Below are 25019 nucleotides of genomic sequence, written 5' to 3'. Positions count from 1 at the left end.
ATACATGCAATGGAATACTGCTCAGCAATAAAGAAAAATGTGTTTCCAAAACATCTTACAACGTGAATGAACCTGGAGGACATTATGTTGAGTGAAATAAGTCAATCACAGAAAAACAAACATTGTATGTTCTCATTTATGAAATGACATGAACTGGTAAAGATACAGAAACTAATGTTCATTAGTGGTTACCAGAGGGAGGAGGAGAGAAGGAGGAATGCTCCCCAGGTAGTAGTCATTTTTTATTTATAGAAATGGGAAAGGTGGCACCAAATGTGGGTGAAGTTTGCACAGCCTGACTGATATAACGGATGTCAATAAGCTGTACGTAGGGAAAAGGGATGAACGGGCAAATGCTAGGTTGTGTATGGTTTTGCAACAATAACAACCACCAAAAAAAGGGGTGGGGACACTACAGATGTGCTATTAATTAAACATAACCAATAACCTGGAAACCCTGGTGGCGTAGTTGTTAAGTGCTACGGCTGCTAACCAAAAGGTCGGCACTTCAAATCCGCCAGGGGCTCCTTGGAAACTTTATGGGGCAGTTCTACTCTGCCCTGTAGGGTCGCCATGAGTCGGAGCCAACTTGACGGCGATGGGTTTTGTTTAACCAATAACCTCATGGAATTAGTTCTCTTGATTTGGGGGCTTAAGGCTGTGGTCTCGTGGGACAATCCAGTCAATTGGCATAATACATAGTTCTTAAAGTTTGTGTTCTACCTCCCAGTATGGTGAGTAGTGTCTGGGGTCTAAAAACTTAAAAGTTGCCATCTAAGTGACAACTATTGGTCTACATTTACCTAGAATAAAAGAGAAAGAAGGAAACCCAAGAATGAGCGAAGGAACTGGACTACAGGACTACCATATTTTTGGCATATAATGCACACCTTTTTTTTTTTTTTTTTCTGCGTCTGTTTGCTGGCCAAGCCCTCTTTTCATAAGTGTGCTATGGTGCTATGCTTATTTTTTTTCTGCAACATGTGGAAGAGGGTTGGCATGGTGCAGCTTGTGAGGGTGACTGGGGCAGGGAGACACAGCCAGTAAACAAACAGAATGTGCAAAGCTTGTTAACCTGGAGCATTGCCTTACTTAAAAAAAAAAAAAAAATCATATAAGACCAAAGGGTCAACCACTATTTTAAAGTATAGGTGAGAAGGTTAGGGGGCAGGGAGATTTAAGTAAATGGAGGTGAAACAATTAGAATAGAAATAACGAGAATGTTGACACAATGTGAGGAATGTAACCAAAGTCACTGATCATTGTCTAGACATTGTAGAAAGGGAGCAGGTTTTGCTGTGTATATTCTCACCAAAAATAAGATTAACCAAAAAAAAGACTATATGTTATGTACAGTATATTATCGAAAAATGTTAATGTTCACATTTGGTATATGAAAACATCCAGAGGAAACAAACCAAAATATTGACAGTGGCTATCTTTGCAGGGAAACCCTGGTGGCGTAGTTGTTAATTGCTACAGCTGCTAACCAAAAGTTGGCAGTTCAAATTCACCGGGTGCTCCTTGGAAACTCCGTGGGACAGTTCTACTCTGTCCTACAGGATTGCTCTGAGTCGGACTCGACGGCAACGGGTTTGGTTTTTTGGTTTCTTTATTATTGCAGAGGTGTTAGGATATATTGTTTTTGTATTGTTCTTTGATTTTTGCTTCATGATCTATTTGCCAAGTTTCTGCATTTAAAAAAAAAAAAAATCTAAGTGCTTAATTTAAAATTTTATTTTTTTAATTATTAAAATGACCAAAAAAAAAAACCCAACTACTTGTTCTTATAAATGACGAGGTGCAATAAACGCTGTAAAACCACAAGTAAAGTCAACACGAAGTATTTATTGAGCACCTGCTGTATACCCAGCATTGTGGAAGAGGCTGAAGATCACAGAGCAGCACAGGATGTGGTCCCTGCCCTTTAGAGGCTTACAGTCTTAGGTGGAGAGACGGGGAACAGGACACTTGGGGAGCCGGGAGAAGAGTCTAGGCCAGAATGTTACAGGAGTTGGAAGGTGCCTGGGGTCAGACCCACTATGTGCTTCCGCATCTCCAGGGACTCAGCTTTCAATAGGAAAGACAATTCACAACCCGGAGTCCCGAATCAGCCCCCTTAGAGTACCCTATCCACAGCTTCTATTCCCTGACTCAGCTGCTACTCAAAGTGCAATGAAATGGGGAAAGGGAGATCCTCTGATGAGTTCTACATCAGCCCCCTCTCAGAAAAATCTGCCCCGAGAAAAATTACCCAATGTCATGGATTGAATTGTGTCTCCCAAAAAATGTGTGTGTCAATTTGGCTGGGCCATGATTCCGGGTGCTGTGTGATCGTCCACCATTTTGTCATCTGATGTGATTTTTTTCTATGTGTTATAAATCCTGCCTCTATGATGTTAATGAGGGGGGATGTGCAGCAGTTGTGTTGATGAGGCAGCACTCGATCTACCTGGATTGGATTGTGTCTTGAGCTCGTTTCTTTTGGGATATAAAAGAGAGAAGTGAGCAGAGACAGAGGGACCTCATATCACCAAGAAAGAAGTGCCAGGAGCAGAGCACGTCCTTTGGGCCCCAGGTTCCTGCGTGGAGAAGCTCCTAGTCCAGGGGAAGATTGATGAGAAGGACCTTTCTCCACAACAAACAGAGAAAGACTTTCCCTGGAGCTGACACCCTAAATTTGGACTTTCAGCCTACTTTACTGCGAGGAAATAAATTTCTCTTTGCTGAAGTCATCCACTTGTGTTATTTCTGTTATAGCAGCACTAGATAACTAAGACACCCAATAAGCAACGTATGCATGGGCTTACTTGTGTTGATTTACTAATCTGCAGTGCACAATTTCAAAGATGTGATGAAACCCATGTGAAATTGTACACTACAGATTAGTAAATTAACACAAGCTCCTGTGAGCCTTGCTTACTGTAAGCCCATGTGTACCATGCCTATGGTTAACCCACCCCTGTGTCCCCTCATACACATACTCTTAACAGAGAGAGATCCTGTTCAAGGAGGCCTGTCCAACTGCCTAGGGTCCCCATCCCCAGAGCTAAGAAGAGGAGGTGGTCACTGCTTGAGCTGCCTGAGGTAAAACTTGGAATCCCAACTTCAAATGTGCCCCTTCCCCATCCAATCTACTGAGATGAGGGGAACAGGCACCCTGGAACTGCCACTCAGGGCCGGGAGGCTACTAGAGGGAAAGAATACGAAGGAGGGGAGAGAAGAACGGGACTTGAGAGCCCAGCTGGAAAAGAGCTGGGGCTCCTAAAAAAGTCCAGGGGGAGCCAGCAGGGTTGGGGACAAACATTGAGGCTGGCTCCCCTGTAGAGAGCAGAGGGGACCTGCGGGGGGGGGGGGGGTGTAAGGGTGGTTTGCTACAAGACCCTACCTTCCCAGAACACAGGGGGGTATCATGTGCCAGGAGGGTGCCAAGCCCCTAGCCCTGCTCCTAGGCTGTGCCACTTCAAGTTTACCATGCCCAGCCTTAGAGGAGGTAAGGAGACTCCAAAAAAAAAAAGTTTCTGATAATGCTCCATTTTGCTGGGCCTCTTAAAAGTGCTATCTGTTTACTTCTCAAATGATAAGGGATTTAGGTCTGAGAATTCAGGAGAGGGGTGGAATTTCATAAAGCCCACAAGACAGTGACTGGAGGGAGCCATGCCCTTTCAGAGGTCTGGGCGGAGGAGGAAGCAGCTGTCATGAAGCCAGTCTCCCTTCACCCCCAGGGAAAGAAGACATGAAGAGCATAGAATGAGGAAGTTTTAAATAAGGATTTGTATAATAAAAAATACCCAGCGCTCTGACAGGCCTACCTACTTTTTTTTTTTTTTTTTTTTTAAATTATTCTAATGCCCGAGGCTGGGGATGGGGGCTGGGGATCAAGGTATGTACAAGAGAAGGAGTTTAAATTAAAACACAAATAATAATTAAGACATACATACTGAAGGACTACCGTATTTTCACAAATAACGCACCCACGTAAATAACGCACCCATACATATAACGCGCATGGTGTGCCTAGGAAAATAACTTGCCAGGGAGGTTGTGCGGTTGGCAAAAAATCATCACATGCACATTATTTGCGTAAAATACGGTTAAGTCAGAGAACATGGAAGGGGCCTGTAGATGCCCCCTGGTTCCAGGAGATCCATGCCTCCTCGGGTGGGTTACGGCTTCCTCTTGGAGAACACCAGCCGACGTTTGGAGTGGTAGAAATCTGAAGAAAGAGAACAAAGGTCAGCATGACCAGGGGAAGGGGGTACACAACAGAGTCACCCAACCAAGGCAAACCACAGCGGGGTCACCGTCAAGTACAGGGAAGAACTCTGGGAACCTCCACTCTGACTCTCAGGGGGTCATTTACATGCATTCACTTCACAGATACAATTGGAAGTGGACCTACATTCAAAGGTCTACCTACTCTAGAGCCAAGCGGCCCAGTACAGTAGCCACGAGTCATACGTGATTACTTAAATTAAAATCAAATAAAATTAAAAATTAAATTCCTGAGTCACACTGTTGTGACATGCCATCAAGTGGATTCTGACTCATTGTGACCTTATATGACAGAGTAGAACTCCCCTATAGGGTTTCCTAGGCTGTAATTTTTATGGGAGCAGACCACCAGGTCTTTTCTCCTGCTCTTATGGAGTGGCTAGTGGGTTTGAAGTGCTGACTTTTGGGTTAGCAGCCGTGCGCTTAACCGTCACACCACCAGGGCTCCTTTCAGTCACACTAATCACACGTTAAGTGCCCAACAGCCTCATGTGGCTAGTGGCTACCACACTGGACGAGATAGATACAGAATGTTTTCATCTCTGCAAAGAGTTCTATCGGACAGCGTTGATCTACGAATTCAATTAGATGATTCATGGGAAGTGCTCTTTAAAGTTCTTGGCTTGTAGAAATGTTAGCTATTATTATTATTATTCGTTCTGATCCAGCTGCAAACTTGCTGTGGGTCCCTTGGCTTCGCCTCCCTAAACCTCAGTTCCATCAACTGTAAAACGAGGATAATACTGGCCTGGTGCTATAAGGATTAAATGAAATATTTTATATAAAGGCCTTGGTCCAGGGCCCAGCATCAGATATGCTCAAATAGCATCATTCATTCATTATTTATCAAGCACCCACTACATGCCAGACATTGTTCTAGGTACTGGGGATTCAGCAATGAATTAGAGATATACAGATACCTTTCTCTTGGAGCTAATATTCTCATGGGGGAGACAGACAATATCAAGATAAGGAAGTAGCTGTTGATAGATAGTAAAAAGTGCTTAAGAGGACAAAATAAGCAGGGAAGGGGGGCAGGAAGTATGTGTGTGTGTGTTAGGGAGGGGAAGTGAAGTTTGGATCAGATGGCCAGGAAATTATTATCATTAGTCTCTTCTCCACTGCAAATTCACTATGGAATCTTAGCCTAATTACTACTTCTCTGAGCCTTGTGGAGCACTGGTGGCACAGTGGTTAAGAATTCGGCTGCTAACTAAAAGATCAGCAGTTCGAATCTACCAGCTGCTCCTTGGAAACCCTATGGGGCAGTTCTACACTGTCCTACAGGGTTGCTATGAGTCAGAATGAACTCAACAACAGATTTGGTTTTTGGTTGTCTGAGCCTTGTTTCCTAACCTATAAAACGGCGGTAAGAATGTCTTATGGCACAGGATTGCTATAAGGACTAAATGAAATTCACCTTAGAAGTTTAGCAAAGGGCCAGGCATATAATAAAACCAACCAGTTGCCATCAAGTCTGCTCCAACTCATGGCAACTCCATATATGTCAGAGTAGAACCATGCTCCATAGTGGCCAATTTTTCAGAAGTGGATTGCCAGGCCTTTCTTCCAAGGTGCTGTGGGTGGACTCAAACTTCCAATCTTTCAATTACCAGCCGAGAGCATTAACTCTTTGTACCACCCAGGGACTCCTGGCATATAATACATTCTCAATAAATGTTAGCTAGTCAGTCATGGCTGCAGGCTTGCTGTGTGACCTTAGGCAAATCACTTCCCCTCTCCAGGCCTGTTTTCCCCTCTGCCTAATAAGCAAGATGGACCAAACAGATTGGCTCTTTGGGTCTCAGGTACTCCATTCCCAGTAGTACCCTCTTTCCTACACCTGTCCTCACCTGTCATGCTGGTCTGTCCCCGCTTCCGGCCCTGACGTGCACCAGGCCCACCTGGAGACACTTCAGGCCGCTCAGGGGAACGAGGCACGACGGTACAGGACAGCGACAGGTCCACGTGGTCCCCTTGGGCCGTCCCCTGAAGCAAAACAGTTGAGGTGCAGGGCCGCTTGCCCCCTCCCAGGTCATCCCAGGCCCCCCGAGGCCCTGCAGGCAGATAGAACTTCGGCAGGCCAAGGCCCTGCACACGCTCCCAGACATAGTTGCCCTCCAGAGGTGTCTCGGTGACAAAGTCGAAGTTCCAACGTGCACGTGCCTCTTGCAAACAGTCTGCCATTAGCGCATCACAGTCGCGGCGCAGCTGCTCTTCGTCCACAGGGCCAAAGAGGCGGCGACACACCTTGCTGCTGCAGGGGATCTGGGCGGTGTCCCCTGACGGCTCCGACATGGCGCCTGTGGCTGAGACACAAGTATGACCCAGGTCACTCAGGAAATTGGACCCTCCCTTTTTTTTTTACTCAGCCAGGGAGCACTGGTGGCACAGTGGTTAAGAGCTCTGCTGCTAACCAAAAGGTCAGCAGTTCGAATCCATCAGCTGCTCCTTGGAAACCCTATGAGGCAGTTCTACTCTGCCCTTTATGGTTGCTATGAGTCAGAATCGACTCGATGGCAATGGGTTTGGTTTGGGTTTTTTACCTGGCTCTACTTTCTGTATGACCTCAGGTGGGGCCCATCTCTGGGCCTTTCCTGCCCCACCACTCCCAGATGACTTCCTTCCCACAGGCCCCAGACCCATTAAAAGGTACCAGGTGGGCCCAGGGCGCAGGCAGCCTGGCGCCTCCAATGTCACTGGGACAGTGGGCAGCTGAAGAGCAGGCTTATGTCAACAAAGAGAGGTTTATTGCAATAGCAGGGATCAGAGTCCTGTTTACTACCAGGTATTATCAACTAAAATCAAATGGTTTTCCCCCCTGAGGTATCTTTAGTAGGTGTGAATGCTTCAAATATATGTGAATTGCCAGAGTCCAGAAGTTTCCCCATCTGGCCAAGAGGTCAATTCCCAAAAGAATAAATAGACTGATAGCTTCTCCCACGACTGGACATTAGCAGGTCCATGAGAGGTAAACCTGCTCTGTAACTTAAAAAAAAAAAAAACTGTTGCCCATCAAGTCAATTCCAACTCATAGTAACCCTATAAAACCAAAAAAAAAAAAACACTGCCATTGAGTCAATTCTGACTCATAGCAACCCTATAGGACAGAGTAGAATTGCCCCATGGGGTTTCCAAGGAGCGCCTGGTGGATTCGAACTGCCGACTTTTTTGGTTAGCAGCCGTAGCTCTTTACTATGTCACCAGAGTTTCCAGTAACCCTATAAATACCCTGGAATTTGGGGTCAGGAAATTTGGGTTCTAGTTCTGGCTCCACCAGTTACTTCCTAAAACTAGCATGTGACATAATGTCTCTGGGCCTCAGTTTCCTCAACTGTAAATTAGGGCTGCATGAAAGTTCGAAGAGTGTGGCTTTGGAAGCACGCTCAGACAATTGGTTGAAGAGTCCCTGCAGTGAAGCCGGATGGAACAGAGTTGAGACACTGTATCTTCATAGTCAAGAGAGAGGGCTCTGGGGCCAGATTGCCTGGGTTGGAATCTAGGCTTAGCTGGGTTACCCTGGACAAGTGACTTAACCTCTCTGGGCTCTAGTTTCTTTTTCTGTAAAACCAGGACATTGATAATGAATGTCTCAGTGGGTTAAGTGTAAGGATTAACCGAGTTAATGTAGGTAACATGCTTAGAGCAACACCTGGTATACAGAAGTGTTTGGAAAACGGGAAGCACTGTATCTCTCTGCCTTCAGTTCTGGCTGAGCTGCCTCCTGCCTCCTCCCCATCATTCCCACTCCGGCCCTCAACCCCACTACCACCACCAGCTCTCAACTCCTTCAGACTGCAGCTGACAGGTGCTGTGGGCAGAGGGCCTTTCCCAAGGATGTCATCAGACGGATGGCCTAGGGCTGAGGAGGGGCTGGGCGGGACAAGGCAGGGCCATGATTTCTGCAGGGCTGAGCCACATCCTGCCAGGCATATCAGGTGATCTGAAGTCTAGACACCTCACAGTCCTTGCCCTGAGTTGCCTGCACCCAAGAAACTCGTTTTGCTGGCAGAGAAAATTAAAGGTGGCGGATCTGCACAGCTCCTCTTCTCCCACTTCAGAAGAAGGAAAGCTGAGGGTGAGTTTGCCCATGAGGGGAGCCCTGACTGGACTGAATCCTTTTTACAGATGAGAAAAGCAATGCTCAGAGAAGTTAAGTAACTTGCCCGAGGTCACATAGCAACCACACATCCTTGGCAGGGACTGGGTTTTTCTGGGGACAAGTCCTGATCTGCAGGCTCTGAGAAAGAAAGCTCTGCTGAGTGGCCTCCACGGGTAGGAAAATCTGGACCTGGTGCCACATCTACCCCACCCCCCACCTCTCACAATGAACAGGGGCTCACAACTTTAAGTCTCAGCTCACTGGGGAGGGTGTAAAGGGCAGGTGCTCAAAAGGCTATGAAACTTATTCCGAAATCACACAGTTAAAAAGGAAAGGGCCTCTGTCCCATAAAGGGGGCAACGGTGCCGTGGGCAGATCCATCGAATAATCTTTGTTGGCTCTCTTCAGGGCAGGGGGTGAGATTTATTTATATATTTTTATGTGCCAGGGACTGGTCTAAGCACTTTACAAATATTAATCCTCCGAGCACATGCGTATATATTAGCTCCTTTACACAGAAAAGGGAACCAAGGCTCAGAGAGGTTAAGTAATATACCCAGGGTTACAAGGGATACAAGTAGATTTGAATCCAGGCGTGTCTGCCCTGAGTTCTATGCTCTCAGCCCCTACACCCTGCTCCTTCTCCAGTTTTGAAGTTTCTTAACCAGGTATGTCCAGCAGGCTTACCTGGAGGGCTTTCTCAAAGCACACATTGGTGGCCCTCCTTCCCTAGACCATCTTAATCCAGACTGGATTCAAGCAAGTGTTTGGTGCAGCTCCCCAAGAGGGTCTGATGGGCTCCCCTGGGGTGACAGCGAGGCGCACAGAAAGGCTGGAGTGGGGATTCTGGGTCTCCACGACCCATTGGCACAAGGAGGAGGAGCCCGCTTTACGGTGAGCTGGATATTCCCCAGCTTCTAGGAGCTGAAGATGGGTCCCGCAGGATCCCTCTCCCCTTCTACCATTCGTTGCCTGATGGCTCCTATGGGCCTCTCCTTCCCCATTAAAATCTGCTTTCACGCCCAGTATCATAACTCCCAGCTCAGAAAAAAACACAAACCCTCGTTTTACAAAGAAGAAGAGCTTCCCTCGTTGGGCTGCGTGTCTTAGACCAAACCCTAGTGTGACACTTCAGCCATATTTTAATCCCCAGGTAAATAGTAAACGCTCAGTAAATACTGTTGAACCAATGGGGTACTCTTTTTAAGTGGCGGTATGGGGAGAACAAGGTTGGAGCAGCCCAGGGGTAGCGGCGGGAAGGAAAGGCGGGCGAAGCCTGATTCCGTTGGAAGGGATGTTTGCTATTCCAGACAAGGCCGGGAGGGGGCGCTGATCTCCAGGAAATCACGCGCAGGGTGGGAGGTGCGTGGGCAGAGCCTTAGACAGCGAGAGGGACAAATTGTGATGAGTCAGTTTCCTGCAAAGCGCTCCCGCCAGCCAAAACCCCCCTTCCACTCCTGCTGCGCGTCACCCTGGCGTAGGGAAGGAGGAGACTGCGAGGGAGGGGCCGGGGGCCGCGAACACGTCACTCTAAGCGGGCCCGGCTTCCGAAACCCCCGCCGCTGTTGGGAAACCGCGCGTTCTCGCGCCGTCTCTGTCACACACATACACACACACGCACGCACGCACGCACAGGCGCGCCAAGATCTGGCCCTCCACCTTATCTCCACGCCCAAAGCACGGGATGAGTCAGATCCCTGGAAAATAAAAATAGACGGGAACAACGAAAATAAAACCGCTCGAAAGTCCTCCCCGAATCGCTACGTGGAGGGAGGGAGACAGGGAGGGAGCTGCCCCGGTGCCCCAAAGTACCAAACCCAGTAACAAGATACTTTTCCGCACGAGAAGGGTGCAAGGGTCCACCGGGCGCCCAAGACAGCTCCCCAAGTGACTCTGATGGTGCCAGTGGTCCGTGGTCCGCCCTGGGTGGCTGCACCCGAGCGCGATTCGCCCTTCTGCCCCGCTCAATTCTTTGGCCCTCGGAGAGGGAGTTTGGGGCTATGCCGGGGGCGCCTCGAGTCCCTGGATCCGAGTCCCGAAAGACACAGGCCTTGGACAGCATCTGAACCCTCGGAAGCCCCATCTCGCAAAGACGCGCCCCCTCCCACCTCCCACTCCGCAAAGATGCGCCCCCTCCCACCGCCCACCCTGGAGTGGGCTCAGCTCCGGCTCCAGCTCCGGAGTCCAGCGTCCCAACCCGAGGACAGGCTGGGCGGGGTTCTCCCGACGGCGGTGCGAAAAGGGTAGATGAGACCCCTGCGCTTCTCCCACGGAGAACCCGCGCCGCGCGGCAGGAGCCGGACCCCAGGTCCTGGACCTTCCAGTGCCCCGGCTTCCCCGGGAACACGCTGTGCCAGCCAAGTAGGTCACTGTGTTGATGGGGGACTGAGACTGCGGAGAGGCGGAAGGCTTCTGGGGCGCCCGCCCCCCGCCCGGGCGGGGTTTTGATCTTACCCGGCCCGCTCCCCGGGGTCTCCTTGTCACCGTGAGTCACCTCCTCTCTTGTTCTTAAGGGACGTGTCCTGGCACATTCCCGAGGGCCGGGGACACAGCCCGCGCTGACCTCAGCGCCAAAGGGGTGTCGGGCACGGCGGCGTCGGGGATCTGGACCTCACGGGCCTGGGTCCTGGCGGCACGAATTGGGTCCGAAAGCCCGAGAGCGGCCCCGGGGCGGAGCCCACTTTAACCTGCTCAGCGTTCCCCCGGCGTCCCCCCACGGCCTGCGGCGGCCGGGGCCTCCGGACCACGACGAGAGCCAAGCGGCACCGGGGGTCAGGGGGGCTACCCTACAGCCGCAAGCTCCGAGGACGGCCCCACCCACGCCTTTCCTAGCTCCAGGAGAGTTTCAGGGAGAAGAGAGCGGGCAGAGGATCCCCAGTACTGGTGCCCTCCCTCCCGCCTTGAGGCCCCAATACATCCCGACCCCCGTCACACGCACTTACAGACACTCGTGCGCGCAAAGCCCAGCGCACAGACACACGCCTGTCATTCACCTGCCGCAGAAACAACTGTAGACGCAGCACACACACACGGACACATCCGGACACACACGCAGACACACTCAGCTCAGAGTTGCCGGCCCAGGGTCTGCTCTTGTCTGTCGCGGCTCCCTCACCTCGTCTGAGTGGCTCGCTGTCTCTGCGAATCCGCGCCCGGCTCCGGGTGTCCAAGCCACTGACTCCAACAGCCGCTCACACCTCAGCTGGTGCTGCCTGGCGCAGCCTTGATATATAGCCACGGCTCAGGCACGCCTCGGGAGGCGGGACCCGCCGCTCGGCCCACCGCGCCGGGGACCGCCCTCCCCGGGGGCCCGGGCGGCTCCGCGCCCGAGTCTGGGCGGGGTTCCAGGCCCTGGGACAACTGTAGGTCTCGGAACCTCGGGAGCTGCAGGAGGCGCGTCCCGTCGCTCCTGGGCTTGCGCGCTTTACACATTTCTCCACGAATTGAGCCACAAACCCGGCTTTTTCCAGTTGAAGAGTGAGTGGGCGCTTCGCAGGACCAGGACGGCGTAGTTAGGAGGACCCCCCCTCCCTCTTCCTGGCCCCCCGCTGGCGGACTCCAGGCAAGGACTTACCCATCACAGCTAAAAAGATCACAAGGAATGGCATTAATAAATACTATTCCATAAATAATAAAAATTATGTACCTCACTTTGCAATTCCCAGAAAAGCCTCACTATCCCACCACAATTCCCACAGAGCTCTCACTAGACCACCTCTCCTTGATGCACGCTGGGGCAACCAGACACCCTAACAAGCATCCTTGAGGCCAGAACAGAATTCGATCTGCTTTATTTCAAGATGAGGAAACAGGCCCAGTAAACCTAAGGGGTACAGAGCTGACGCTTGTCAAGTGCCTCAGAGAAAGAGGGAACTGGGGACACTTCAGAAGGACCAGCACGGTTTCCAGGAAATCGGAAAATGGAACCAACCTCCCCGCCTGTTCCTCTCCCAGCTTCTCACCTCAACAGAAGAAACCACTGATTACAGCAGACTTGATGTTTAAGAAGGGCAGAAGGTCATTACACACTTTTAAGAAGTACCTATATGGGATCAAAGTGACAGCAGCAACTGGAAAGATTCAATAGGAACCTTAGAGGGCAGTGAGTTTATGTTAATGGGGGAACAACTCAGAAATGGAGGGTGAGAGTGGCTGCACAACTCAAAGTCCGTGATCAGTGTCACTGAATTGTACGTGTAGAAGTGGTTGAATTGGTATATGTTTTGCGGTGTATATTCTTAGCCACAACTACCAAATCAAAAAAAGAAAAAGAAGGGGAGAAGGCTTTGGTGATTTATCTCCTGGATATTCCCACACACACTTCACATTTTCTGTGGGGGAAATTGTTGCCCAGAGAATCTAAGTGATTTAACTCAGGTCACACAATAAATAAATGGCTATGGCAGGGCTGGAACTCAGGTTTTTTACCTCCTGCCATGCTTCTGCCTGCTGCCTTCTCTGCTTCGGTGACTCTAGAATGGGGGGTGGGGGGAGGGACTCTGCAGGACCCCTCATTTGCAGGCAGCTTACTGAGGTAACATTAAAGCCAGACAATTCTGGAAGTGTCCACTGGTGTTTCTGACAGATACAGAGCCACGTGAGATGTCCAGCCATTCCCACTCACCCTCACACCTTAGCCCCCCTTGCACCCCACCTTTGCCTCTTTCCTTCCCCTGATGCATTTGCAGTTTGTGCTTTAAAAAAAATTATAAAACATGATGAACGTGTCACTGAACGGTACATGTGAAGACTGCTGAAATGGCAAACGTTACCTATTATTTACCACAAAAAAAAAAAAAATTTTTTTTTTAATATTGCAGAGAATGGAGTGTAAATCTGAAGAGAAATCCCATTAAAAAATAGAATCCAGGCTCTTGGAAGGGCTGTAATTACTGACATCTCGGGCTGTTGAGTGTCTGGAAATCTCTGCCCAGACATGCCCAGTCTTCTTCCTCTAAAGCAGCTGACCTCAGGGAACAGGCTTCTTCCTCTAGTGTTGGGATGGGAGCCCCTGTAGAAGTGGGAGGGTGCTGCCCCAGACCCCTAACTCTGCCTGGACCTCAAGTCAGGCCAGAATTGTCGCTGGACCTCAGGAGGGTCCCAGAGAAGTTGAGGTCCCAGGGCCGCCACCCCCCAGCACCTGCCCCCACCTCCCTTCCACCTACACCACTCAAGTGCTGGGTTGTCAAATGTCCAATAGAGGACAAGCACATCCCCCAGCTGCCTTGAATCCCCCCAGCTTTCGGGCATTTCAGATAGACTTGACATTATCTGTCTGTTTACTTTGGAATTTTTTTTTTTTTTAATGAAGGCTTATATTGAATTATTTACAGTTTTGTGGTACTGAGATTCACAATGAAATAATTCTTTTTGTTGTTGTTATTGGGAAGTGAATTTTTTAATAGCTTCTAGCTCCCCACCACCACCATAATGGGATTCAGCAAATATTTAGTAAGCACCTACTAAGTGTCTAGCACTAGGTACGTTAAAAAAAAAAAAAAAAAATGTTTGCAGCATGTAGCCAGGCACATCCTTCAAGGGAGGATTTCTGCCTTGAAGAGGGCAAAGGAGCAGGTTGTTAGAGGTCACAAGAGCTGATTCTCACCTTGCATGCATGCATGCGCGCACGCGCACACACACACACACACACACACACAGCTGTGCCAGTTCCCAGACCAATCCCAAGAAATCTACTGCAAACCAAATTTTCTGTTCCAAGGAACTCAGGCTCCTGAGGGAAGACTCTGACCCAAGGAGGCCAAGATCTCTCTGGAGTGTACTGCAAACCACATTTTTTGTTCAGTGAAACTCAGGCCCCTGAAGGAAGACTCTGACCAAGAAGGCCAAGATCTCTCTGGGGTCTCTGGGGGTTCCCCATCTCCTACCACACCCTCCCCACCCCAAAGTAGAGAGCAGCCACCAGCCTCTTCTATGCCATGGCTCAACTTGTTGGGACATGTCCCTAAGGGCCAGAGGGCCGATGGGGGCCACTGCCTGCTGCCCAGGCATGCTCCCCAGGAGGCAAGCAGCTTAGGGATGGAAGGAGTCTCAGCCTAGAAGACAGGAGGGTCTAGGCCAACCCCACATCCCCACCCAGCAGGCTCCAGATAATGGAAGGGAAAGGTGGAAAGCACAGGCCTGAGGAAAGAGGATGTGAGGAGGGCCCCATGGTGGCTGCAGGAGCTACCCAGGAAAGGAGAGGAAGTGCTGGGGATAATGTCACCATTTCTCAGAAGAGGTCTGGGGAGTCCCAAAACAGGGACAGCCAGCTTTCAGAGGAATTCAGCTCCACACAGAGTCCCAAGAAGTGAGACCCCAGAGAAGAAGCAGAGCAGAGATATTACACCACCAAGCAGAATAAGTAAGCCCTGCTTTTTTTTTTTTTTTTAAGAAGAATGAGATTGGGAGCCCCCATCCTCACCTGATTGGGGGCTTTATGCAACCAGCACAAGGGTCAGGGCTGACCATACAGAGAGGCACAGAAATTGTGACAGAATTTGTGCCATACAAATACTTCTAGTCTCCCTAGCTTACTAGCCAAAGCCTGAAATTTCGCCATTAGAAATTAATTCCTTTGACTTAGATTTGGTTCTTTGTTAAATAAGATCGTATAGGAAAAGTGCTCAGCATAGTGAAATCACCTCACAAATTTTAATTATGATTACTGCTATAGGACAAACACTCTGAGAGAAGGCATCCCTTGGAGTTTAGTAATCATTTGCACTTTTGTGAGTGTCTTTGGTATGTGTCCCAGAAAACACACTCTGAGCAGAGATTTTCATGCAGGAGGTTTATTGGAAAGTGCATTCAGAATCAACACCTATGAGGGTGTAAAGGAAACAGGATCCAGCAGAAGGAGGAATTGGGCTGTGGTGAAGGCTGATCCCTCTGGAAGCTCCAGAACTAGGGTGGTTCTGCAGAGTTGCTGAATTGAAGCAAGGGGGCTACTGTGACCAGTGGCTTGTGGGGACAGAGGGGTGGCAAGGGAACTCCCTTATCTGAGGCCAATTCCTGAAGAAGGACTCAGTTGTATTAACAGCCAACACTCCAGACCAGGTCCTTCAGGGGTTCTGGGTGGCACAGCACAATGTGAATGACTTAACCATTTAGGGACTAACCTGTTGCCGTTAAGTCGATTCCAACTCATAGTGACCCTATAGGACAGAGTAGAACTGCCCCACAGTGTTTCCAAGGCTGTAATCTTTACAGAAGCAGACTGCCACATCTTTCTCCCACGGAGAAGCTGGCGGGTTCAAACTGCTGACCTTTCAGTTAGCGGCCAAGCGCTGTAACCACCAGAGTTCCTTTAGGGACTAGAAAGAGGCAAGGAAATGCTATGGACAGAGGCCACCTGAGGAGCAAAGGGCCCCTCTGTCTCTTTGATCATAGTGTTCTCTCTTCCTGGTATGGGTTTCCCTGACCAGTCTACCTCACCTCCACTCCTTTCTCTGCCTGTTGAACTCCTTCTGATCCTTCATGATCCAACCCACATGCCCCTTGGGGGTGAGGTCTTCTAGGGCTCCCTTTGGCTTCCAACGCTCTTGGGGTGCAAGCCTCTCAACTACGCTGTGCTGGCATGCTTGGTCTTCGTGCTGAGTGCATCCTCTGAGCTGGGAACCTGGGGGTGGGGGTATGAGCTCATATTTTATTCATCTTTGTACCTTCTAGGCCTAGCAGCCTCAGCTTGGAACTCAGTGAATATTTATGCAACGGCCATTTTTGGCCTACACTCTGAGGTGAGGCTTCAGTGCCCCTGTTTCTGAGCCCTCTCTTTAATAGTCATCCATCTATTCATTCATTCATTTAAAAAAAAAAAAAAAACTCCCACTGCACCATTCCCGGAAACCCTGATGGCTTAGTGGTTAAGTGCTATGGCTGCTAACCAAAAGGTCAGCAGTTCAAATTCACTAGGCGCTCCTTGGATACACAATGGGGCAGTTCTACTCTGTCCTATAGGGTTGCTATGAGTTGGAATCGATTCAATGGCAACGGATTCAGTTTTGGTTGGCCACCATTCCCATGGTCAGTTTCGAATCAGACCATTGTGATCTGCAGGGTTTTCATTCTCAACCTGAGAATTAGAACATTACAAACCACTGACATCTTCCTGTGTGTTCCTGTCCTATCCTGTCCCTTCCCTCCCTTACCCTGAAGTAAACAATATCTTGAATGTTTTGCTTAACTTTCCTTTGTTTTAAATAGTTTTATCACATGTGGCCAAGACAGTAATAAAAAAAAAAAAAAGTTGCCGACAAGTTGATACAGACTCATAGGGACCCTATAGGACAAAGTAGAACTGCGCCACAGGGTTTCCAAGGAGCGGCTGATGGATTCAAATTGCTGACCTTTTGGTTAGCAGCCGAGCTCTTAACCACTGTGCCACCAGGGCTTCAAGACAGTAATGCTCACCCATTTTTCTATGTGCCCTTCTATATTTCCCAGCTTCTCTCCTTGCAGTTAGGTGGGGCCATGTGATTATTCCTAACCAAATCATTGGCTGACTTTTGGAAGTACGTCACCAGGCCTTTCTTTCTACTCCATCTTAGTCTGAAAGCTCTGATGAAACCTGTTCAGCATCACGTCAACATGCAGCTTCCACTGGCAGTCACGTGGTAGCTGTGCATACGGTGCAGTAACTGGTAATCAAGCCCAGATCTCCAGCATGGAGGGCGATAACTCCAGCGCTGAACCACTGCTGCCCCCAGACTAATATTACAGGTGGGAAACAGAGGCCCTAGGAGGGGCTGCTTTTGGCTGAGGTGACACAGGGAGATTCAGAATTCTAGCTATGGTCCCACCCTTTCTGTTTCCCCACCCCCATCAGTTGCTTGTCCTCGTCTTTGCTTCCCTAGGGTGGACTGAGTGCCATGCATGGTCATAAGGCCACCAAAACCACTGCAGAATGCAACAGCTGCAACCTCCAGGCCCCAAATGTCTAGTGGCCCTGCTGGAGCCAAGCTCAGAGCCAGAGCTCCTTCTATACCTCTCCATTGATTTCTAACAGCCCTGTACCTGCTGGGAGGGATAACTGCTTATGTCTCCTCCTGGGCACATTCTTTCAGCTTAGGGCTGGACTTAGAAAAGTGCAGTATGTATTAGGATAATGCTAGCCACCAAAACAAATAAAACTCTCAAATCTCAGTGACTTAAGCCAACAGAAATTTTTTTTTTTACTAACATACAAATCCAACAGGGGGGTTCTGGTTTGTAGGCAGCTGACCTCCATGTAGTGATTCAGAGATGCATGTTCTTTCTATGCTGTGGCTCCACCATCCCCTGAAAACCAGTTGCCATCAAGCTGACTCTGACTCGTGGTGACCCCATGTGTGTCAGAGTAGACTTGTGCTCTGTAGGGTTTTCAATGGTTGCCAGACTTTTCTTCCAAGGTGCCTCTGGGTGAACTCAAACCTCCAACCTTTCAGTTAGCAGCCAAGCATGTTAACTGTTTGCATAATCCAAGACTCCCCATCATCCCCCAGGATCTCAGAATCTCTGCTTCTAGATGGAGGAAGTCAAATGAACATGAAGGCATGCGTACATCTTCACCAGCTGGTTCAGAAGTAACATGCCTCATTTCTCACCCACATTCCATTGGTGAGAAATTGTCATGTGACCCCACCTAGAGGCAAGAGTTGATGTCGTCCCTGGATGGAGGCATAAATTTGTGATGACCTGCTAACCGTCTCGGCCACAACAAAGGATTGAGGTAGATGGGAAGCCCTTCTTCCTCCCTCCTTTCTACGAGAGGGTTTTTTCCTGCTGAGTCTGTGAACACAGCCACAGGAAGAACAGTACCACCTCTGCACTGTGTGACCTTGGACCTCAATGTCTTCATCTATAAAATGGGTACTTTCATATTTGTGATCTCATAACCACTCTGAGAGATTGGAGGGAAGAGGAAAACAACAAGGTAGACATGATCCTCCCCAGTTCCCAAACCAGCAGGACTCAGTTTCCCCCTTCTGATCTAGAACCTTTTTTTTTTTTTTTAACCAGTCAGCACAACAAAGTCTGTTGAGAGGTCATAGCATTGAAATGCAGGAAAATCCCTTACTCAGCAAATCCGTCTGAAAACCCCCTGGAGCCGTAGGAGAAGGATTACTAAGAAGAAAAGCCCTTTTATTGCTAAAAATTCAGCTACAGAAACCCGAACAGGTTCATGATGGGGTATGTGGGACCAGCCTGCACACGGTGGCTGGGGGAGCAGCTTGCTGAATGAGGCTTCAGGGGAGGCTCAATCCTTCTTTATCACTGTGAAGGTGCCTGAAACCCGCCCACTCACCTTTCATCCCTCTAGCTTGGTGACTCTCAACAAAGGGAGTGGGAGAAAAGGAAACCCCCTTTTGAAAAATGCTCAGCTCCTATATCACGTAGACTCTCTCTGGAAGAAGACACAAGAAACAATAATAGTGGTCGTCTCTGGGGGGAGGAGCAAGTCCACCGCGTTGCCTACCTCCGGGGGCACCATTAACATCATCTGAGTTTGTGCGGACAGCGCCCCCTGGAGTTAGGCTGTGCACAGCCCGCCTGTCTCAGGGTGGAAGTAGACTTCTTCACAACATATCTTTAAATAGTTAATACCATTTTAAATAATAATTAACACAATTTAAAAATATATCCCACAACTGGAAGAATGGAATCAATGTCACTGAATTGTACATGTAGGAATTGTTGAATTGGTGTATGTTTTGCTGTGTATATTTTCAACAAAAAATACGAAGTTTTATATATATGTATATTCCAAGTTCCAGCCCTACTGAATGTAGTTCCAGCCTTACTGAATTAAAATTGAGGGTCAACTGAGGGAAGTATTTTCAAAAATCTCCCCAGGTATTTGAAACTTTCCCATCCCCCAGCCGCAACGCTTCAGGAACTCTGATATAATCTATCCAAGCCCAGGGTCCTTTTGTCACCTCTAGAAGCTCTCAGCAGACCCTTCCACCTCAGTGCGAATGAGGGAACTGGAATAGCTTCTGTCAAGGGAGAGGGGTGGGGGATGAGAGAAGACAGCAGGGTGAGGTGGGAGGCTCCCCCAAAGGCTGAAGGCTAAGCAAGCAAGAGGCCAGCTTTGCCTCCTGGGCAGTCGTCCCCCCGCCCCTCAGCTCCTGCAGCCCTGAAACTCCCTCCACCTCCCATATTCCCCTAGGTGCATCACACTTGCATCTCTGGACGACTGGGCTTCTCTGCTTGGCCTTGCCCGGGCTTGCCTTGCGTTGCATAACCATGGGGCCTCCGCAGTGGCCTTGCGGGGTGCCAGGGGAGCCGCCCACTCACCGCTGGATAAAACCGACTAATTATATCACCCGAGACCCAGGGCAGAGCTGTGTAGGCATTTTCAGCTGGCCTAGCCTGTTTCTACTTGCTTTTCATTATTGTTCTTGATTTTTCAAAATAATAATAAGAACCAACCAGGAAAAATTGCCCCAGGGCTCCATGGAGCAGGCTGCTGAAGTAAAAGCCATCGTTCACCTGCTGCTAAAGTCTGAGACCTATCCAGCCCTTTCTGTTCAGGAAATCCAAGAGGAGACTCTCGATTCCCAAATCAGGGCTCAGTAGACGCTGTGGCTCTCAGAATAGGATACACAGGAATCAGCAGAACGAAAAAGACAAATATTGCTTTGACAAATAAAGACATCAATAACGGCAACACACCATCATTTATTTTTTCAAAAATATTTAAAATTCTATTTGTAGTTTAGTCCAAAGTGGAGAGTTTTGTTTTTCAATAATTTCCTGTATTTATTTTTTTGAGTAGGTAATGCATTCACACGGTTCACAGTCAAAAGATGCAAACGGATATGCATCCAACAGTCTCCCTCTCACCCCTGCCGTCCAGCCACCCTTTTCCTTCCCAGGGCCAAAGGCTGTGGCCAGTCGCTTCTATCTCCTCCCAGGAAGAGCCTTTGTACGTCCAGGGCCACAGTCCTCCATCTGAAACCCTTGGGGACAGCTGAGTTCCAGAATCCAGAGCTGTTCAGATGTTAGAAAGGTACTAAGGTGCGTACTAAGGTACTAGGGGTATTCTTTAATACCCCTAGTCTAACATGACCAATCATGTTGATTGCCCTGGACTGTCCTGGTTTTTGCACTGTAAGTCCCATGTCTGGGAACTCCCTTAGTCCCAGCCAAATCAGGACCATTGGTCACCCCAGGTCTGGGGCAGCACCCTATAAAGTATTCACACTAACAGGATTAAATAAAAAGTGCAAAGAGCTTCACATCTTTCAGCTCAGGTTTTGCTACCAAATTAATTTGCCACACACCAAGAATAAAACTTTGGGTTTTCAGAGCTCTTTGGATTTTGGAATTATGGACTAGGGATTGTGGGCACATATATTCTTGTGACACAAATGGAAACACAGGATTGGGCCCCTTGTTTTGTTTTTTCCATTTAATTTAGAGCTGTTCCACATCAAGAAGTACAAAGCCCCCCACTCCTTTTGACTGCTGCAGAGAGCTTCACTGTGTAGCTGAATGTTTAGGCTGTCCCCAGTCTTTTGCTATCACAGATGTGCATGGTTTTATATATAGCTACCTACATGGGGGGTGGCAGAGGAGGAATCCGATCTTCATTGCCAACACTTATTGGTGACTGAAGCCATAAGTCCAAGCCTGCTCAGAAGCGGGGGGAGAGACAAGAGGCCTGCTGAGGTCTCCTGGACCTCCTACATCTGTCCATCCTCCTACATCCTGAAAAGCCATTTCACATCAAGAATGATTTTTTTCCAAAATAAAGAAAACAACTTACATCCAGATCTATTAATCCCCCCACCCCAACTCTATCCAGCCTTGAGTGTTTATCAGGCTGGGATGTGGAAGTCCCCGTCTTCCCAAAGTTAACAATCCCAAGAAGGAGATAAAGTTGGAGCACATGCAACGGTCACAAACAGTACCAGGAAGCACCTAGTGTGGGGCAAATTGCGAGATTCTGAGTACACCCTAGAAAAGTCCCCTTGTACAGCCCAGAAAGCCAGAGAGACACTGGGAGTTCACGCCTGGCACTGAGACAAGCAGGTGTCCCTTCCTCCCAATTTCACCCATTTTAGAATAAAAACATAAATGTTTATAGATATATACATGTTTGTGTGTTGTCTTAGCCATCTAGTGCTGCTGTGACAGAAATACCACAAGTGGATGGCTTTAACAAAGAGAAATTTATTTTCTCAGTCTAGTAGACTAGACTTCCAAATTCAGGATGTCAGCTCCAGAAGGCTTTTTGTTTCTGTCAGCCCTGTGGGAAGGTCCTTCACGTCAATCTTCCCCTGGACTAAGAGCTTCTCCTCACAGGAACCCCAGATCCAAAGGACGTGCCCTGCTCCTGGTACTTCTTTCTTGGTGGTATGAGGTCCCCACTCTCTGCTTGCTTCCCTTTCCTTTAATCTCTTGTAAGATAAAAGGTGGTACAGGCCACACTTCAGGGAAACTTCCTTTATATTCAATCAGGGATGTGACCTTAGTAAGGGTATTATAATTTCACCCTGATCTTCTTTAACATAAAATTACAATCACAAAATGGAGGACATCCACAAAATATTGGGAATCATGGCTTAACCAAGTTGACATATATTTTCAGGGGACACAATTCAATCCATGACATGTGTGCTGCACATATATTCATATATATATATATATATATATATGAATATATATATGGTGCTGCACATGTATTCATATATATATGAATATATATTCATATCTATATCTATATCTATATCTATATCTATATCTATATCTATATCTATATCTATATCTATATCTATATCTATATATATATATAGATAGATATATGGATACCTCCCAGATACAAACGAACACCTCACAGCATTGGTTTACTGGGTTTGAAGGCTTAGGACCATAATCTCGTGGGACAACTTGGTCAACTGGCATAACATAGCCTATAAAGTTTATGTTCTACATCCTAGTATGGTAAGTAGTGTCTAGGGTCTTAAAAGCTTGCTAGGGGCCATCTAAGGTACAACTATTGGTCTCTACTCATCTGGAGCAAAAGAGAAAGAAGGAAACCAAAGACTCAAAGAAGAAACTAGTCTACAAGACTAATTATCTACACGAAACATGGCCTCATCTATCCACAGACCAGAAGAGCTAGATGGTGCCCGGCTACTACTACAGACTGTTCTGACCAGGGACACAATAAATAGAATGGAAGAAAATTGTAAAGCCAAATTCTAATTCTTAAAAAAAAAAAAAAAAAAGCCAGACATATTGGACTGGTAGAGGCCAGAGGAAACCCTCAGGTTATCAGACTGTTGCCCTGAGAAACCCTTTAAACTTTGAACTGAAACTATGTACTCCCAGAAGTCACCTTTCAGCTAAATAACAGGTTGGCTCATAAAATAAACAAAATCACCACCCGTAAGTACTGTGCTCTTTAAAAAAAGAAAGAAAGAAAGAAATCATCAACATCTACCCTAAAGCAAAGATGAGAATGTCAGGGGGGCAGGGATGCTGGATTAATGGGAGCGGAACGACCAAAATGGAAATAATGAGAATGTTGACACGATGTGGAAAATGTACCCCAAGTCACTGAACAATATGTAAGAAATTGTTAAATGGAAACAGAATGTAAACCTGTGTAAACTTTCACCAAAAACAAATAAAATATTTTTTTAAAAAAACTACATAAATGTTTAATAAAGTAGATCAACAGAGCAGTCTTAATGGACCCCAAATTAAGGAGAAAGCAAGTCTCAATAATGAACACTGATCCACGATAGGGTTCTTTTCTTCCTGACCTGTGACTGTTCATCAATTTTAGCTTCTGGTTAAGTCTCTAGACTAGTACAATCACCCAATTAGCCTTGTAGTTGAGTTCCTGAGCTGCCAACCACTATGGGATTTCAGAGGTTTCTTGTCTCATATGGATTCAAAAGGCCTTCCAGCTTTTCCTGTCTGTCCAGGGCTCTGCTTTGACCCAGGAATCAGCCATTTCCTCTTCTGGTTTTCCTCCAGAACAAAGCAGACTCAAGACATCTGCATTTATTCCTTTATTCATCCAAGGTTAACACCCAGCCCAAATGGTGACAGGTAGAGTCTGTGGCTGCAAGAGAGGCAACGAAGGTTAAACAGGCTCACAGGGGTAAAAATACTACTCAGGTAGGTTTCTGGTGACCAGGTCCAGGTAAAGAAAGGGGCTGAATTTCAGTATATGGGGCATTTGAAGCCTGAACTGGAATTTTCTTTCTAAACCCAGGGCAGCATCCAGGTTTGGTGGGGCCAAAATTCATGCAATGATGGAAGTTCTCTTTAAGAAAAAAAAAAAAAGACACAATTATAAATTTAATTGCCAGGGCACCTTCCATGCAAATGAGAGCCCTAGAAGCCCCCTTCGTTAACTTCACATAAATCAACCCCTGCGTGTGACTGATTAAGGGCCAGAATAGTAGTGGGGTGGGGGGGGTGGCGCTTGGGAACCACAACTTTAAGAGTTTAAGGAACAGAAAAGCCTGGGCTGGAAGAGGACACAGGAGAGACGAGAGAGAGGATGGGGCCAGTGCCCAGCTCAGCCTGTCTCCTGCATCCTGGACCCCGCTGCTGGCTCTATACAGGGTGCTCTCTAGTGGTTCCCTCATCCAACCCCTGCCTCCCCCATACTAATACTACTACTATAATAATAATACCTGGTATTATAACAATTCACATTTATCAAGCACTATCTACGCACTGTCCCAAGTACTTTACCCACAGTTATTCAGTCATTTCTCACAACTCTGTGAATGAGGAACCATTACTTTCCTCCCCATTTTACAGATTAGCAAACTGAGGTAGAGAGAGATCATATTACTTGCCCAAACCAGACAGAGGCAGAGCAAGGGTCTGAACTCAGACAGGCTGGCTCCAGAGGCAAACCTCTCAACCGCTAATAACAATAACAGCTAACACTTACTAACAGTGATTACCCTGTGCCTGCTGCTTTTCTAAGGGTTTACGTGTATCAGCTCAACTAATCCTTACAGGTACTATGATTATCCCCATTTTACAGATGAGGTAATTGAAACACAGAAAGGTCAAGCCATTTGCCCAGGTCAGACAGCTAGGAAGTTGCAGAAGAGGGATTTGAACCCAGGTGGTCTGGCCTCCTAAGGACCCCTGGTGACAACAGTGGTTAACCGCCCTCTGGATACTAAACAAAAGGTGGGTGGTTCAAGCCTACCAGCCCCTAAGAAAGAGAAAGACGTAACAGTCTGCTTCCATAAAGCTTACAGCCTTGGAAACCCTATGGGGCAGTTCTGCTCTGACCTATAGAGTCACCCACCATGAGTCAGAAACAACTCGACAGCAATGAGTTTTTTTGTTTTTTATGTTTAGCCTCCAGAAGCCTGGTTCTTATGCGCTGAACTCGTGCATGACTGGATTTAAAGGTGATCTGAGAGCAGTGACCATGGCTCGCATTTCTCTGCGTCTCCCATAGTTCCAACACTGTAGAATGTAATAAGCACTCAATGAATAGTCAACTAATCCTCTTTTACAATAAGTCTTTTCCTGATATTTACAAAAATCCTATTCTAAGTTCATTGTTGAAAATCTAGAAAGGCTCCAAGAAGTGCAAGTCATCCTTGCTGTAGCAGTGATGACTACGGCTACCTTTTGGTGTCTTGCCAACCCCTATTACAAAATAGGGATC

At 47.8% G+C, this 25019-nt stretch overlaps 1 protein-coding gene across 1 annotated transcript; it reads right to left on the bottom strand.

Moving 5' to 3' along the window:
• Positions 1–1828: 1828 nt before the first annotated feature.
• Positions 1829–11612, bottom strand: CDKN1A (cyclin dependent kinase inhibitor 1A). Its single transcript, XM_003403940.4, has 3 exons — positions 11493–11612; positions 6129–6584; positions 1829–4216 (listed from the first exon to the last, which is right to left on the bottom strand). Exons 2-3 carry the CDS (start codon positions 6571–6573, stop codon positions 4167–4169), a joined length of 495 nt encoding a protein of 164 aa, XP_003403988.1. The 5' UTR covers positions 6574–6584; positions 11493–11612; the 3' UTR covers positions 1829–4166.
• Between the last annotated feature and the right edge of the window lie 13407 nt (positions 11613–25019).

The sequence above is a fragment of the Loxodonta africana genome, chromosome 1, assembly GCF_030014295.1.
Source record: "Loxodonta africana isolate mLoxAfr1 chromosome 1, mLoxAfr1.hap2, whole genome shotgun sequence".
NCBI classification, from domain to species: Eukaryota; Metazoa; Chordata; class Mammalia; order Proboscidea; family Elephantidae; genus Loxodonta; species Loxodonta africana.
Note: the sequence above shows the minus strand (reverse complement) of the source record. Positions and strands in the feature narration are given on the sequence as shown.